Below are 17,861 nucleotides of genomic sequence, written 5' to 3' on the forward strand. Positions count from 1 at the left end.
TTTAGACATATACCCCCAGATAAATGAAGCTAAGTAGTATTTGAAATAAAACTTTTCTGTTTGAAAGACAATTTCATTTAAAATCCTAATAAAGTAATGGATTAGTAATGATCGTTACTAGCTATCAAGGTCAGAAAGAGACGATCAGATATTATGTTTTCCTTAATGGATGCACACAACATAATTTGTGCAGAATTCTTGCAAAAAACCAAAAATCTAAAAACTCGAATAAGCTCAAGCTTCTAGGTATATGACTACCAGTTTACAGGAAATACAGGTGACAGGGGAACATGCTAAATGATGTTATGGGAAAAATTGATCAAAATCCAGATGTGGAAAGTACTATAGAACAAATTACCTGATTTCCTTAGTAAATTACAAGAGACAGAAGAATGTGGGGAGGAACTTAAATAAGAAAAGATTAAGAGACATATCAAGGAAATGCAATATATGGGCCACATTTGGATTCTGGTTTGAATAAACCAATAATGAACAATATTTTATTTTATTTTATTTATTTATTTATTTTTAAGACAGAGTCTCAAGCTGTCACCCTGGGTAGAATGCCATGGCATCATAGCTCACAACAACCTCAAACTCTTGGGTTTAAGCGATTCTCTTGCCTCAGCGTCCCACGTAGCTAGGACTACAGGTGCCCGCCACAACGCCTGGCTATTTTTTGTTGTTGTTGTTACAGTTGTCATTGTTGTTTTAGCTGGCCCAGGCCAGGTTTGAACCCACCAGCCTGGGTGTATGTGGCCGGTGCCCTACCCACTGAGCTACAGGGACTGCCATATCAACAATATTTTAGAAAATAAAGAAAACATAAAACACTAAATAATTTGATGATCCTGAGGAATTACTGTTAAAATATGATAATAAATTGTGGTAATGTTTTTACAAAGGCAATACATACTAAAATATTTATAGATAAAATAATATATCTGACATTTGCTTTAAAGTAATCCCGTAAGTAGGAGGTGAGGAGTGGGTAGAATTATTAATTAAACAAGATTGAGGTGTACAGAGGGGAAAAAATTAATCTTCCCTCTACTCTAAGTTCTTAGCTGGGACGGATCTCTATAACAAAAAACAAGAGTAAAACAAAGAGAAGTTTATTAACATGTATATTTCATATATACATGAGAGATAACCAGGAAATGAGTAATTCTCAAAGGGGTGGCTTAGAACTATCATTTATATTCAACATCTTTAACAAAGAACAGTATATTTTTAGACAAGTGTCAAGAGAAGGGAAAAGGATTTCGAGTCTATAAGGGTGTTAGATTGTGGGAAGCATAATAAATGAGTTGGTGGTGTAGATTCTCCGGCTGCCATCTCCAGACTGTGAAGGGTTTAAAGTTGTCTTCAGCCACTAACCTCAGTTCTGCCAGGTAGTGAGGGGAGGAGCGACACTCTGTAACTTTATGTCCTGCTTTTTAGGCAAATGGGGGAAGGACAGAGAGCTGTCCTTGTATCTGCTTCTTCTCAATTGCTTTCAGTTCAAAATATCCTTATGCCAAAGTGGGATAGTTTGGGGCAGCGTATTCTCGTCTCCTACGCGCCAGTGGTTTCTTTGTACTTTGTACATGATTGAAGTTTTCTATAACAAAATTTTTGCATGTGTGTTTGTTTGTGTTTTTAGAGACGGAGTCTCACTGTGTTGCCCCAGCCTAGAGTGCCGTCAGCATAACGCACAGCAACCTCAAACTCCTGGGCTCAAGCGATCCTCCTGCCTGAGCTTCCCAAGGAGTTGGGACTATAGGCACCTGCCACCATGCCTGGCTAGTTTTTCTATTTTTCTTTTTTTTTTTTTTGAGACAGAGCCTCAAGCTGTCACCCTGGGTAGAGTGCTGTAGCATCACAGCTCACAGCAACCTCCAACTCCTGGGCTCAAGCGATTCTCCTGCCTCCACCTCCCAAGTAGCTGGGACTACAGGCGCCCGCCACAATGCCCAGCTATTTTTTTTGGTTGCAGCCATCATTTTTGTTTGGTGGGCCCAGGCTGGATTCGAACCTGCCAGCTCAGGTGTATGTGGCTGGCGCCTTAGCTGCTTGAGCCACAGGCCCTGAGCCAGTTTTTCTATTTTTAATAGAGATGGGGTCTCACTCTCACTCTCCCTGTTGCTCTTGTTCAGGCTGGGAAATTCTTGAGCTCAAGCAATCCTCCTGCCTTGGCCTTCCTGAGTGCTAGGGTTACAGGTGTGAGTCACCTCTCCCAGCCACAAAAGTTTTCTTAAAATCTAACTTGGTATATACCCCAACCCTCCTTTTTAAGTAGAGGGAAAGTAGATTCAACAGGACAAACAGCGTTTGTTTCTCTGCTTAAATTCAAATTTTTCACGGGAGACAAGACTGGAATCAATTAAATGTTTTCGAAGGAGACATAACTTTAGCATAGTTCAGTAAATGGTAACTGAGGCTGGAAAGCATGCTGGCCTCAGAGGCAGGATTTGGGAGGGATTCTTTAGAGCAATACAGGACTGCAGTGTGGCTTCCAGCGAATCATACAACCTCTTTTCAATTTGAACTCCTCATCTGAAAAATGGATCCAAATGCCTGCCTTGCCACTTCACAGGACTGCCATGCAAATCCAGTTAGAAATCAGACATGTACAGTGGGGTTAAGGCCAATTCTCTTAGATCCTATAGGGATCAAGGGTGCCATTTACTCTTGCAAGTTTTCCCAGCTGCCTGAGAACCTTAGGAAGAAGCATATTTAGTGTATATACAACGCGTTCTTAAGCCAAAGGTTTATGTTTGGGCCTGGGGAGGATTTGGGTAACATGATAAATAACTGGTATTATTTTTAGAGTAACAGGATAGCTAGCTAATTTTTTTTTTCAAAGAGAAAAAATTTTATTTGTGTTGTAAAACGCACTTATAAAATGTCCACAGAAAGCATGTCATTTTCTTTGATACTATATAAATTTATTGGGAATAGGTTATTCACCATCTACTTATAATGCCACCTAAAACATACTGTAAACGATGAGTTATACTCTATAACAAATGCATCACTGATTTTCAGCAATCATTGGTTTATTAATAATTAGACTATATAATCACATCTATATTCTGCAATGTCCATGTAGTGTTGTGGAATTTGGGGCATAATTGCACATGGATGGTAGAGAAAAACATTCACTACTGGATTATTTTGTATCTTCGTGACAGGTAACATTCTTCCTGACTGAAACAACAGCTTCAGCTATGGTCTGCCACATAGCCCCAGGATTCATAATGCAGTAATTTGTGTGTGTGTGTATCTATGTGTGCACCCATGGAAGAACTTAAAGTGTATCTTTAGTAAACAATGCAACATTATTGTTGATGACTTTGCATGATTAAATATTATAGTCTGATTGTCTGTAAACAAAACTCCACACAAATACTCTAAATTCTATTTTTAAAAATCTGTCAACCCATAGTTATTCTAACAGATTTACTTACTTGAACACACACTGAATTTCTGAAAGGTGCATATATTACCTTAGACAATAAGGTTTAGAAATGAGTGCTTTATACCATGAAATGTGCACTTCTGATATTTGTTTTATGCAGCACAGGGTTTAGATCAAGAAATAACAAGTCCTGGATCCCCACAGTTCATTTAGAAAATGCCTCAAAGTTATGGCTCTTGCAGCAGGTTTAACAGATTAAATATGAAGTGTTCTAGCTCCATTTCAAGTGTTAAAGAAATATGAGGCTCAAAATCTCTCTAGGTTGTAATTGAAAATGCAAAGCTTTAAAAAACAGTAAATATATTTGGAAGATATTAATTGAAAAAAGATTCTCAAGGTGTTTACTTGTTTTAGGCTGATAAATACTAGGACCTTAAAAACATCTTAAATGTGAATATTTGCTCAGAAGTGATAAAGAACACAATTTGCCTATAAATACATGTTTGGGGAGAGAAATGTCAATCTTGATGTTTAGAACTATTTCAATAATTTATCTTAGTTTTGTTTCCTTTTGAATTATATTAAATTTTAATCTGAGCATAAACATTTGGCCCCATCGTATTACAATGAAATGACTTACTTTGGAAATGCAAAATTTTTAAAGCACTAGAGAGAATTTACTAAGGCTGTTCAAACTCTTTCAATGTCATCAGAAATCCTGCAGGACAGGAAAATATCTGGTATCCTTCAAGTTTCAGAGAAAGCTGATCTTCTGAAATTTCAATGCCACTAAAAAAATCAAAAAGGTCAAATAGAAAAGACTGCTGCAATAAAGCACTGTTTCTAAAAGCTGCAGATGTGATCCTACAATCTGACAGAGTTAGCAAAGCTCCTTGGAAGTAAACAACTTCCCACCTTTTCCTAGGCACACTGAATTTTCACTTAGAAAATAATCTAATCTGGTTCTTAAGATATTAAGTAGTGTGAATATTTTAAGGTCTTTCTGTCTCTCTTAAAAAAGAACTCAGATATTTCACTAAAATGTAATAAAAAGTAAATCCTACTTGGCGACCATTAAACTTCCTGGAACTAGTCAAACTGTATAAAATGGAATCAACATTCTATGAAAACAGTGTGACAAAATTAAACAATATGTTGAATCCTTTTCTAGCTTTAACTCAAAAATAGAAATCATGAGTCTTTATATGACATTAATTTTAAAAACACACAGAGGTGAAAAGTGCTATTTTTAAAAAAGTACAATTTTTTCCCTACTATTTATCAACATGGAATGATTTCAGTTCTCCTGTACTAAAAGCTGAACTTTAAAAAAACTAGTATTGCAATGTTTAATGTATAGATTTTAATCAGTAGTGGCTTCAGTTTCAGCTGGACCCCTAATTAGTCTCTGAATTCCTCTTTTTCCTGCAGGACCTTTTGGTTTTGCAAAACTTTGCTTTTGCGCATGTTGCTTGGGATGCACTTCTTCATAAAGGAAGTCTGCAGTCAATTCATCCCCGTTGTCTATCGCAATCTTTCTGATTACATCCATTTGTAGTTGCCTTTCTACGATTTCTAGAAGAGGGCTCTTGCAGCTAGAATACAACATCCGTTCTCTGAACTGCATGTGGAGTCTAAATAGTCTCCTTCATGGGAATGTTTATACAGAAAAAAATGGTAACGTGCTGAATCCTTGGGAATCCTCTTTGGCAAATCTTTTAGTTCTGTGTTTGTTGTGTTGACCAAAATTATAACTTCATTTTTTATATCTATTTCCAATTGCACATAGTTGAGCTGTCTGTTATTCAATTTTTCCAAAGCCTGAAAAGCGTCTCGAGAAATAGGAAATGCTACCCTTGGAGTGTCTGATGCTTAGTGTCCACACTTACGTCAGTTTGTACCTCATTAATTTTAATCTGTCGTAATTCTTCTTCAGCTGCAGTCAATGGGGCAGGGGAAGACTGTGACAGCAAATATTTTTTATATCCATGTAATGATACATCTTCCTTTACTGATCCAAATAATTCATCTTTATTGTGGCCCCCTCCAAACTCCTTTTTCAGAGTTGCTCTTGTGGCTGCATACATTTTTTGACGAATATGAGAATGATCTGGAGACCACAAAATGACTATCCATTCATAACCCTGGGCATTCTGAGAATCTAACCTGAATAATATATAACATGGCTGTTTGTCTTCCAACAGAGGTGAAATGAAGGAATCATAATCCTTATCCCAGGAACCTGAAGGCTGACTCCGCAATCCAATCACAAGTTGCTCATTTTCCATAGATATTTTCAGAGTCTGTACTTTCCATTTCTGGCTCTGGCAAAGATATCTTTAACTTCTTCACTTGCTTGGATGCTGGTCTGGTGGGACATGGCGGCGGCGGGCTCTCGGCTCCGGCGCTGAGTGCTGCTGATAGCTAGCTAATTTTTATACATTGTACTCAAAGTGAATTTTACGAAATAATTTATCTTCCTTGTCCATTTAAGAAAAGGCCAGGGGTAGATTTCGAACATTTGTCTAATGGTTTAACTCATAGATGACATAATATGCTTGGGGAAAGATACATTTCATTTTTTGAAAGCTCACCTTTTTTTTTTTAAGATTAAATCGGCTGGGTGTGGTGGCTCATGCCTGTAATCCTAGCACTCTGGGAAGCAAAGGTGGATGGATTGCCTGAGCTCATAGGTTTGAGACCAGCCTGAGCAAGAGCGAGACTCCATCTCTAAAAATAGCCAGGCATTGTGATGGGCCCCGTAGTCCCAGCTACTCAGGAGGCTGAGACAAGAGGACCACTTGAGCCCTAGAGTTTGAGGTTGCTGTAAGCTATGATGCAATAGCACCCCACTGAGGGTGACAACGTGGGACTGTCTTAAAAAAAAAAAAAAAAGATTAAATCATTTGTATTGAATCATTTCCCTATCTCTCCATTGCTGATATTTCTTGGTACTTTTCTCATTTTATATCCAAAGCCAAGGCATATTCCCAGCTCTTGATTCCTTTTAAATTTGAAGGCACATTTCAAAACACACAAATGTAAGTTGTGACCCATATTTCATTACAAATCCTTTCAACACTGCATTTCTTTATTGATTGGGAGCTAAAATAATCTCCCATATGCGTGAGTGTTTATATATACATACACATACATACATATATATAAAACATGTTTATGTCAAATGTCATTATTTTATTAAGTTTAATTTCTTTTATAAATCCTTTTAAAATGTCCTCACAATTTTAGTTTGTAATTTTATTGATGTTTGCTCACAAAGCATTGATCCCTGAAATATTTTCTGTTGATTTCAAGTCAATCAAGAGCAGGGCTTATGTTCTCTGTGGGCCCAAGTGACCCCAGTTATAGAACAAGTTAACTTTTTTGAGAATTTTCTTTTTTTTTTCCTCATTCAACATCTGCATGAGATTTTCTAAGAATTTTCTAAAATAAACATGAGTAGTATACTCCACAAGCTTAGACTACTACAGATAAAAAGGTATTTTGTTGGAATTTCTTTTGTTCAGGCTGGTCCCATGAGCTCCTGAGCTCAAGGGATCCTCCCTCCTCGGCCTCCAATAGTGCTAGGATTACAGGATTAAGCCACTGTGCCCGGGGAAGAACAATATTTCTAAAACAATTCATTCTTTTTTTTTCTTTCTTTCTTTCTTTTTTTTTTATTTTTATTAAATCATAGCTGTGTACAATTATGCATTCATGAGGTACAATGTGCTGGTTCCATATACAGTCTGAAATATTTTCACTGAACTGGTTAACATAGCCTTCATGGCATTTTCTTAATTATTGTAAAACAATTCATTCTTACAAGAATTAATTTGAGACACCTGTCAAAGACGTCCACAAATCACAAAAGCCTAGCTTGTATTTTGGCATATGCTCTTTGGAAAATGTCTTAGCTTTCCTACAATATTTAAATAATCTCTTTAGGAATTATTTTTAGAAAATAGATACTCAAAAATGCCATTTTAGATTACAAAAATCAAGGTCATACTTCTCCAGGCTACATCTTTTATTATCTCAGTTTTTAGACATATATATCTTCCAGGTGGCTTTTTGGATAGAAAGATTTCCTGATTTAGCACCAGATCCACTTGGAGGTAGAGTGAAAATGAGACTTTGAAGATTATTAACAGAATAGTCAATTCTAAGGCTGAGACTTAACAAATGCACAGTACTGGCTAATGTTAAAGTTAAAAAATTATGACTTCATGTCATAAAAAGAGTTTAGAAGCTTTGGATACCATAAGCAATTTTAACTTTGATTTACTTTGCAAAACATTTTTAATCCAAGTTTGTTATCTTGTAAAATGAGTCATAAAATTTTAAATTATTCCTTTAAAAAAATACACCCCAAATGGCCCATATTTAAAAAGTTACTCTGGCCTCTTGATTACTTCTCTTGAGACAAAGAAATGTTAGAATGGATCATCTGTTTCCTTCCAACTCATCCTCATGTGATCTAGCTATTTACTGAGAGGACCCACTGTTCTAGGAGGTTTATGCCAGGGCTCCTGAGTACACGTTACTCTAGAAATAGGAAAACAATGGTCACTCACAGGTAAAGGTTGGAGGTTTTCATCCACTAAGTGGTAGCTTCCGGCTCCAAAGAACACTTGCCTCATTACCACTTCTACGCCCATCCGGGCCGACAGGCCCAGTTTATCCAGCCACCTGTGACACAGAGAGCCCGAGCTTTCTTCAGGTTTGGAAACAAAAATCACTGAGTGGTAATTACACACTTATCCTGCTTTATTCCTCTATGTGGGAAGAATTAACAGGAAGCCAGAAGAGCAGCATTAATTCTGACTAAGTCATGGCGACAGCCAGTAGCAGCAGAATCCCTCGCCCTCTTTTCCCGCCCGTCAGCATGATCACCAATCGCAGGAGACTGTTGGCCAGAGGAGTCCCTGGCAGGGTGAGAGGACTTCCACAACGCAGAGCAGACACATCCCCTCCCCTATGGACAATTCCTCCCCCTGTCGCCTTCTGCCCCCCACCCCCAACAACCTCTGCAGTGAGGGCTGAAGGGAAGGTTGTGGTCAGCAGCTGTAGATGTGAAACAGGCAGAATCATCCTAGAACTATCCTGAATACCTCTCCCCCATTCTCCTCTGCCCCCCCAACGCAAAGCTTTAGTTAACTGCAAAACAAACATCTCCTCATGCCCCCAGGAGCATAAAAGATTTTTGCTTTATTCTGGGGTGATAAGAATGAGGATGGGAGAAGGAAGAGAAGAAACCCCCTCAGGGTGAGACCAAGTAAACCCAGAGTTCCAAGCAATCAAGTTCGTGCCCCTGGAGAATGAGGTGACTTAGTAAATCTTTAAACTCACTGATGGCCCCTCGGTGTGACCCCACACTTCAGGCTCTAAACTTCTTGGGAAACTATGAATATAGTTACATATACTAAGTGTCCTTCTCTGAGCCAAAGCAGTAGATGGGCATGTTTTTTTGCAATGTACTTCTTTAAAGGAAAGACACCTATATTTATAGGCCATAATGAAAGAATAATACTTCTTTTTTTCTTTTTGACACCTGTTACCCAGGCTAGAGTGCTGTAGTGTCAGCCTAACTCACAGCAACCTCAAACTCCTTGGGCTCAAGCAATCCTCCTGCCTCCGCCGCCTGAGTAGCTGGGACTACTGGCACCTACCACAAAGCCTGGCTAATGTTTCTACTTTCACTAGAGACAGCGTCTCACTCTTGCTCAGCCTGGTGCCATGAACTCCTGAGCTCAAGTGATCCTCCCTCCTCGGCCTCCAATAGTGCTAGGATTACAGGATTGAGCCACTGTGCCCGGCCAAAAACAATATTTCTAAAACAATTCATTCTTACAAGAATGAATTTGGGATACCTGTCCAAGATGCCCAAAAAGCTTTAGCGAATTATTTTCTTGAAGAATTTAACATGACTCTTGGGGCTGGGACTCGACCACCAAAACCATCTTTCATCTGCTTTTTGGCTGAGGAGCTACCTCATCTGAATAGAAGGGGGGGAAGAGCAGATCCCTGGGGTCAGTGCTGCTTCACTCACATAAAGCCAGCTGCAAAGGTGTTGGAGAGCAAGGGTGCTCCGCCCCCGTACGCAGAGCTTGTCTCTCCTAACCAGACCTTCTTGCTGGGTCTGGTCTCCTCAACAACCTGTGGAAAGGAAAGTCTCCATGGTAACCACAAACCAGCTGACCAGCTGTGGTGATGAAGATTTCCTAGATCCACGCATCCTATAAAGTTACAAAATACTTTCACAATCATTTAGGTCTCAGGCAATTTTCTTTTACCGGAATACTCTTGATGTGGAAGGAATGGAAACAAACCCATTGTTATGGTCTGTGGTTAATTAATTCTACTGAAAGGTTATAGAAGTATTTTTAATTTCTGATCAACGTACATGGGTGAGAACAACTGCTAAGGGGGGACCAATGGTGAATAAGTCACAGTGCTTGTTCTCTAAAATTATAAAAACATGTAAATATATATAACTACGGAACTTAGAACTAGACTATGAAAGACGGATTCTGGTTTTGCATTAAAAATTTTATAAAGACTATTACCTGGAAAATTTTTTGCACAGATAAAATAAAAGTGTCCAACACATCAGGGTTTAGAAAATCTTCTTTGGTAGCAATTCGTCCGTTCAGATAGTAGCTAAATTATTCAGAAAATATACAGAAAAAGAAAAGAACAAACTTTACTTTTTGCTTGCGTGTTAATTGCCAACCTTATCCTATTTTTCCTATTCTCCAACCTCCTTGTTATAAAAGAGGCAGAAATTCTACTAGGGAAAGACCGATACCGAAAGGGAATATTCACCAGCACATTAGAACAACATAAAATTTTTGCTTTTTTTAATATTTAAATTCTACACTGCTTCTTTTTTTTTAGACAATCTCCCTCTGTTGCCCAAGCTAGAGTGTCGTGGTATCAGACTATCTCACAGCAACCTCAAACTCCTGGGTACAAGCAATCCTCCTGTCTCAGCCTCCTGCATTGCTGACACGACAGGTGCCCACCACAACACCTGGCTAGTTATTTTATTTTTAGGTGAGACAAGGTCTCACTCTTGCTCTGGCTGGTCTCAAACTCCTGCGTGCAAGTGATCCTCCCCCATCAGCCTCCCAGAGTGCTGGGATTACAGGTGTGAGCCACCTCGCCTGGGTTCTACGTTGCTTCTTCAGACACTGTTTATTTGTAGTTCAGAGTCAATTAACAGTTAAATGGAAATAATTTTTGAAAACTAGGTAATGAATAAAGCTAGCATTACTTTCCCAGTATTGAGAATAGGAGACATACTTACTGATGCCATGTAACTGAATCAATCACGTCTCCCCCAGCCTCCAGGAAACTAGGGGGAAAAATCTCTAATGTTATTACTCAGTCATCATACGCACAATATGTACACGTGTAATATATTCACAGGAACTTTACTCCCTAGAAATAGGCTGGTTACTACTTTAAGATCAGGTAAACACACACTTCCCAATTCTGAGAGCAGGTTTTATCACAGATGCCATTTGCCTCAGAATCCTTGATATTATGAACTAATTAACATTTCTTCTTTTGGTAAGCTTGTCATCTGGCAGCAAATTGTTTAGTAACCTGTGTCTATTGAGGCTGCTTCACCAGCGTGGGATGTTTACTTTTAAGAAGTGAGGGTGGCTCCTGTGGCTCAAAGGAGTAGGGCGCCGGCCCCATATGCCAGAGGTGGTGGGTTCAAACCCAGTCCCTGCCAAAAACTGCAAAAAAAAAAGGAGTGGCTCAGGGTCTTTCAGCTCATACCTTTTCAGCATCTTAACAGTCTTTCCCCGAGGCTGACCCACGTCAGGACCATAGAGTTTTGCATTTTTGAAAGTGGACTTTCTTAGAAGTTTATGCAATTTAATAAAGTCTTCTCCTAACTGTAATCCATCAATGAAAATACCCGCCTTCTTCCGGAAACTGTTGGGCTCTGAAAGACAGCAATTCTCAAAATAACACCCACCTAGAAATGTTTTATTTAAAAGCAAACATACAGCAGTATATAAAAACAAAACATTTTCTAAATTACAAAAGCTTAGAATTCAAAGTCAAGAAAAGTAAACTCTCTAGTAATACAGAAGGTATTCCAGCAAAACACAAATTCAAACTATGTAACTAAGGTCCGAGAGGCATAACAATTCACAGTTAATAATGGGACTAATTACTAATTGTTAGTTTAATAACAATCCAATGGATCTTTGTCAGATAGAATGCAGTATCCAATAACCTAATTTACCTTAAAAAGAGTTTGGGTGGGAGGAGTACACAGCTCTGCCGTATTATTACATCTCATTTCATGGCTGATATGTGGGAAAGTGCTATAAATATGTTTTGAATAAATGTGGCTAATCATTAATACTGAAGTTGGAATTTATAAGTTCCTTGCAAAAAAGCAAAGGAGACAATAAGGAGCTCTGCCCAGGTAAGATTCTGCACCAGCAAGTCCCAGACAGCTTGAGCACGCGGTGAAAGTTGGAACGAGGTGCTGAGATTAACTGACAAGCTGAGAAACAGGGATGAGGGAAACCAAAGTGCCAAGGGAAACCAAAGTGCCAAGTTGTGTTGAGTCTAGCCTGACAAGTGTAACAGGGGGAAGTGACTCTGAAAATTCCAGGTGGACCTGGGAGCTGGGAAGATTGCTAGCTGCAACTACTCGTTCTCACCTCAAATGTAAGAAAAACTGGGATTTGCAACTCGAAATAGGTTCTGGGATATATTATAAAGGAGTTTTCTGCCATATCCAGTTCCAAACATTGCACTGTTGAGCACTTACTAGAACGTGCCCCGGCAGGAGTATATTTGCTAACATTATGTGTAAAAAGAAATGTCAGAAATAGGAAAACAGTAATGCCAGTGAGGTACTTACCATTCCCCAGTTCCCAAGAAATGTTATAATTCTTGGAAGAGCAGTAGTCCAGGAGCAACTGAGCATTGGAACTGTTCCACTGCAAATCTGCTGTTCTTAGTAATGCATTCAGACCAAAGATCAAGTCCAGTCCTGAGCAATTTGCAAAAGTGTATAGCATATCCACTGAGCTTCCTAGGAGAGAAAGGTCGCAACGTTAGGTTAGGTCAGCACTTCTAATGAAGTCTTCTAGATTTGCTCGTCATGGTCAGTTAATATTTCTTTTTTTAAATGGATCTCTATTTCTAATAAGTGACTATAATTATGTCTAAGGAACAACACAATTTGGACAGGCAAATTAAAAAAGTCAATCTGACTTCATTTCTTTCAGCAGTCGAATGGAGTCCCAGGGAAGACAGAAGAAACTCTGGTCTCCTGCTTCATTCAAGTGACATCAGGTGAACTGGGGAAACCACATTCATGGCTCAGTGCTCAACGTGCCCAGCCAGACTGTTATTAGTTGGCATGGACTCTGCTCTTTGTAATCAACTATCTCTTCAAACAAAATGTTTTGGTAATTTTAATTGTATTTAAAACAATTTTTAAAAGGCCCATACATGATTTATCAATTTAAAATTAGAATTTTACATTAAAAATTGGCATAGGACTATAAGATCATGGTTTCCAAACTACATGGCAAGGTGGGGGAGCCACCATGAATTCAGGCATAGAGTTGTAGGATTTAGCAAATAAAAAGCACAGGACCCCTAGTTAAATTTGAACTTCAGATAAGTAATGAATCATTTTTAAGCTCAGAAGCGGCAGATCACATCTATAATCCTAGTACTGTCGGAAGCCAGGGTCACTTGAGCTCAGGAGCTTGAGATCAGACTGAGCAAGAGCAAGATTCTGTCTCTATTAAAAATAGAAAAATTAGGGCGGTGCCTGTGGCTCAAAGGAGTAGGGCGCCAGCCCCATATACCAGAGATGGTGGGTTCAAATCCAGCCCCGGCCAAAAAAAAAAAAAATGCAAAAGAAACAAGAAAAAAAAATGCAAAAAAAAAAAAAAGAAAAGAAAAGAAAAATTAGTTGGCTGTCATGGCAGGCACCTGTAGTCCCAGCCACTTTGGAGGCTGAGGCAGGAGAATTGCTTAAGCCCAGGAGTTTGAGGTTGCTGTGAGCTATGATGACACCATGGCACTCTAGCCTGGTTAACAGAGTGAGACTCTATGGCAAAAATAATTAATTAATTTATAGGGTATGTCCTATGCAATAGTTGAGAAATACTTAATGCTAAAAAAATAGAGCGGGGCCTGTGGCTCAGTGAGTAGGGCATTGGCCCTATATACTGAGGGTGATGGGTTTGAACCAGGCCCCAGCCAAAACTGCAACAAAAAATAGCCAGGCATTGTGGTGAGTGCCTGTAGTTCCAGCTACTCAGGAAGCTGAGGCAAGAGAATCGCCTAAGCCCAAGAGCTGGACGTTGCTGTGAGCTGTGATGCCACACCACTCTAATGAACTCTACTGTGACAAAATGAAACTCTGTCTCTTAAAAAAAAAAAGCTAAATATATTATTAATATTTAATCTTAAATTCAAATCTAATCAGGCAGATCTATTCCTGGGGCACTGTAAGATCTTTCAACTTTGCAAGGGAAACGTAATTTATTACTATTAAATTATTTACACTTAACAATTTAATAATCAACATGCTAAAAAACAAATCAAAAACTTTAGCCTAGGTAGGCTATTAAAAAAAAAATTCTAAGACACTAAGGTGCCACCAAGAGTTTGGAAACTTATATGGTCTGCTTTTTAGACTTTAGTCAATCTATGATTCCTTTTTGAGAGTGTCAACCATATGGTTTTAAGAGTTGTTTTTAAATCCATTATCATATGCATAAGTTCTTGAATTTTTTCATGTATACTTAGAGTAATTTGTCAAATGGTAATTCACTTTTGAACTTCCCTAGTTTAGAAAAAGAAAACTTTCTTGAACATAAATGCTTTCTCTTTAAAAGTGACTTTGTCTTGTTTCTAAATCTCTGGCCTGAATTACTTGAATAACCATAGCATCCAAGTAATTCCTAGATTCTGACAAACAGAAATTACTCTAGCAAACTGCTTTAGGTGTGAGTTTTTCTTGAGACAGGGTCTTGCTCTGTAGTGGAGGCTGGAGTGTAGTAGTATGATCATAGCTCACTGCAGCCTCAAACTCCTGGGCTTCCCGGGCCTCAGCGTCCTGAGTAGCTGGGAACCACAGGTGAGGACCATCATGCCTGGATACTTTCTCTTACTTTTTTGTAGTGATGAGGTTTCATTATATTGTCCAGGTTAAGTCTTGAACTTCTGGCCTCAAGTCATTCTCTCACCTTGGCCTCCTAAAATGCAGGGATTACAGGTACAAGCCACTGTGCCTGGCCTGCTTAAAAAGTGTTTGGATATTTGCTTTGTTCCCTGGTTCTGCAACTGCTGCCTACACTCAAGAAGTGACAGATGTTGGGTTTGAAAAGCTGTCAGAGTCCTGTGACTCAGGATTCTACTGGATCAGAGAGTCACAGTTTGAGACAAAATGGATCCTGCCCCAAACCACCACCCTAATTTTTTTCTATGTGGAAATCGAGATTCAAACAAGTGCTTTGACCAATATCACACAGCTATTTGGTGGTAGTGCAATCACCAGAGCCTGCTACAAAGGGGTGGTGACTCAACTGCCCAAGTCACAACTATTTTGCAGCTTCGTGTATTGCAAAATCATGTTGTAGAAGCTGCCCGAAATCAAGAATTGTAGACCTGAGCTCCAGGTCTATCTAGCTCTTCCACTTATAGACTGAAATATAATCAGGGGTGACATCTTACAGACTGAGATACAAACAGGAGCCTCAGCTATGGCTCAACAGGCCTGGAACAAGCACTGGCGGTCATATGCGTACCCCACAAAACTGAGGTTAAAATGACACATGTGAAAACTGTAAATCACAAAAATCCCTTATGGACATCCACACTGTTGTGGCCCACCCCTTTACAAAGATCACAGCATCTTCAGAAACCCAGAATGTTTGCATTTTAAAATATTTATCCAACTCATTTTACCCTTTCTCTCTCTTTCTTTCTTTCTTTTTTTTTTTTTTCCTGAGATAAGGTCTCACTCTGTCACCCAGGCTAGAGTGTGGCATCATGATAGCTCACAGCCACCTCAAACTCCTGGGTTCCAGCAGCCTTACTGCCTAAGCCTCCTGGGTATCTGGGATGACAGCTGTCCACCACCACACCAGGCTAATTTTCCCTTTTTTTTCTTTTTTCCTTGAGACAGAGTGTCACTTTGTTGCCCTCAGTAGAGTGCCATGGCATCATAGTTCACAGCAACTTCAAACTCCTGGGCTCAAGTGATCCTCTTGCCTCAGCCTCCCAAGTAGCTGGGACTACTTGGGCACCCGCCACAACTCCTGGCTATTTTTAGAGATGGGGGTCTCGCTCTGGCTTAGGCTGGTCTCGAACCTGGGAGCTCAGGCAATCCATCTACCTCAGCCTCCCAGAGTGCTAGGATTACAGGAGTGAGCCACTGTGCTCGGCCTTGAATTTTTCTATTTTTTGTACAGATGAGGTCTTCACCTTGCTCAGACTTGTCTTAAACTCCTGGCCTCAAGTAATCTCCTAAAGAACCAGGATATAGGTGTGAGCCACCACAGTCTCTTCTATTTTTTCAGTTTTCCAGATGCACTTGGAATTTATGTAGCTTGAAATTTACTATACACATCTTATAACATAATAAACAGTAATATTTCCTACAATAAAGGTCATATAGGACTGAGTTTAAAGTTACTCTCAAAAGAAAAGAAGAGCCACCGGGCCCACTTCCTCCCCAAAGAGGAAGTAGAAAAACCTTATAATTAATTATCCTATTCCTATTTTCCAAACTCTTATCTTCTACTCTCTGAGAGTGTGAAGAGATCCTTGGGATGAAGATAACCCAGACAGCACATTTTTAAAAATAGCAGACTCTTTCCCTTGGGTTATGCCATGTAAATTTATAGAATGTGCCCACCGCCAGCATGGGACTGGGTGGAGGGGTGGAAGAGGGGGTGACGAAGGAAAGAGGTAGAGAAGAAGGAAGGAAAATAATTAGTTCATTAAGTACGATTCTTGTACTAAGGGAGTTCTCCTTTCTGCAGTCACACCCAGAATTATATCTGTAACCTTGCTTCCTTTTCTTGCCCAAACCAGTTTACAATGAGTCGACATTCTCAGGAAAAACGTTTTCGTCATCTTCTACTTAAGATGGTGGAGTACACCACCTACTTTCTGTACTAGAAAACTCACCTGTCATCTTCTAGGGCGCAGACTGCTAAGGACTTAGCATGTCTTTGCCACAACGGACTTTGCTGCATCTTCCTTGTAGGATGCCCCCCAAGTTACTCGGCCAAAGATTCATCACAACATGTGGAAATGCCTACTGGCTTCTGAAATATTTTTTCACTATGGTGAGTAGTTACCTAGACTGAACACAGCAGGTTTTTGTCTACGTTTCCACGACATGCCATGAAAATGGAAAATTTCAAGCCAAAACCCGAATGACTCCAAATACAAATAAAACATGTAAGTTGCTTACATATTTTTAGCATTGACAGCAAGGTGGCTGGAGTTGTACTACTAACACAGTTGCACAGTTAGCAAAGGAAGGCATTTCCCCTGCTACAAGAACCATTAAGGCCCAAGTCCTAGAGGCAGGCAAAGATGTTAGAAATGTATTATTGTGGTGACAGAAAGATCATATGAGGTGGCAAACTTTTTTTAGAAATCAAAGATGAACTGGAACAATGTTTAACATGACCAACAAAACTGGGAATCCACTAATTGCCTAATACCATGGGGGTTTCTCGTAGTAAGCCCATATCATAATGATTTATTATAAATGGGTGAGGTGATTCCCTTAGACTTTCTGTCATTCTTTTAACAGGATCTGAAATGGCCCTGTCTCATGTCAAATTCCATTTAACAATAAATCATGTTTATTAAAGTATTAAGTTGTTTTTCCCCTCTTAAAAATGAAAAATACTAGTTTAGAGAAATACATTAGTTACTAGCATATAAGCTATTTTTTAATTTCTGTGTGAAAACACAGACGTTTTTCTGTGCCTCATAAACATAAATATTATATATATATAAATTAAAATATATCTCATACACTGAAATTCAGGTAGTGTACAGTAAAATCTTACAAAGATAAATAATTTATTTTGTATAATGCACTTTAAATAATGTTGACTGAGCCTGGGTGCGGTGGCTCATGCCTGTAATCCTAGCATTCTGGGTGCACCTAAGGTGGATGGATTGCCTGAGCTCACAGGTTTGAGACCAGCCTGAGCAAGAGGGAGACCTTGTCTTTAAAAATAGATGGGCATTGTGGTGGGCACCTACAGTCCCAACTACTAAGGAGGCTGAGGCAAGAGAATTGCTTGAGCCCAGGAGTTTGAACTTGTTGTGAGCTGTGATGCCACGGCACTCTACCGAGGGCAGCAAAGTGAGATTCTGTTTCCAAATAAATAAATAAAAATAAATAAATAATGTTGACTAATTTAAA

General features: G+C 39.2%; 1 protein-coding gene and 1 pseudogene across 4 annotated transcripts in view; both read right to left on the reverse strand.

Annotated features, from left to right (window-relative positions):
• Positions 1-17,861, reverse strand: part of HPSE (heparanase) — a 39,549-nt gene that overhangs the window by 12,173 nt on the left and 9,515 nt on the right. Inside the window, exons 4-10 of one of the 3 annotated variants that reach the window (XM_053597984.1) lie at positions 12,303-12,476; positions 11,198-11,366; positions 10,716-10,763; positions 9,973-10,066; positions 9,456-9,562; positions 7,981-8,095; positions 6,334-6,407 (exon numbers count right to left, since the gene is read on the reverse strand). In XM_053597984.1, coding sequence (XP_053453959.1) covers positions 6,369-6,407; positions 7,981-8,095; positions 9,456-9,562; positions 9,973-10,066; positions 10,716-10,763; positions 11,198-11,366; positions 12,303-12,476 — 746 coding nt within the window. In that variant the 3' untranslated portion in view covers positions 6,334-6,368. Of the gene's footprint in view, positions 1-6,333; positions 6,408-7,980; positions 8,096-9,455; positions 9,563-9,972; positions 10,067-10,715; positions 10,764-11,197; positions 11,367-12,302; positions 12,477-17,861 lie in introns of those variants that run through there. The other 2 variants (XM_053597850.1, XM_053597916.1) reach the window with 2 other exon arrangements.
• On the reverse strand, positions 4,670-5,810 carry LOC128590852 (twinfilin-1-like; annotated as a pseudogene). The gene has a single exon (XR_008381358.1). The product of XR_008381358.1 is annotated as a twinfilin-1-like (transcript).

Source organism: Nycticebus coucang, chromosome 1 (genome assembly GCF_027406575.1).
Source record: "Nycticebus coucang isolate mNycCou1 chromosome 1, mNycCou1.pri, whole genome shotgun sequence".
In the NCBI taxonomy this organism is placed as follows: domain Eukaryota; kingdom Metazoa; phylum Chordata; class Mammalia; order Primates; family Lorisidae; genus Nycticebus; species Nycticebus coucang.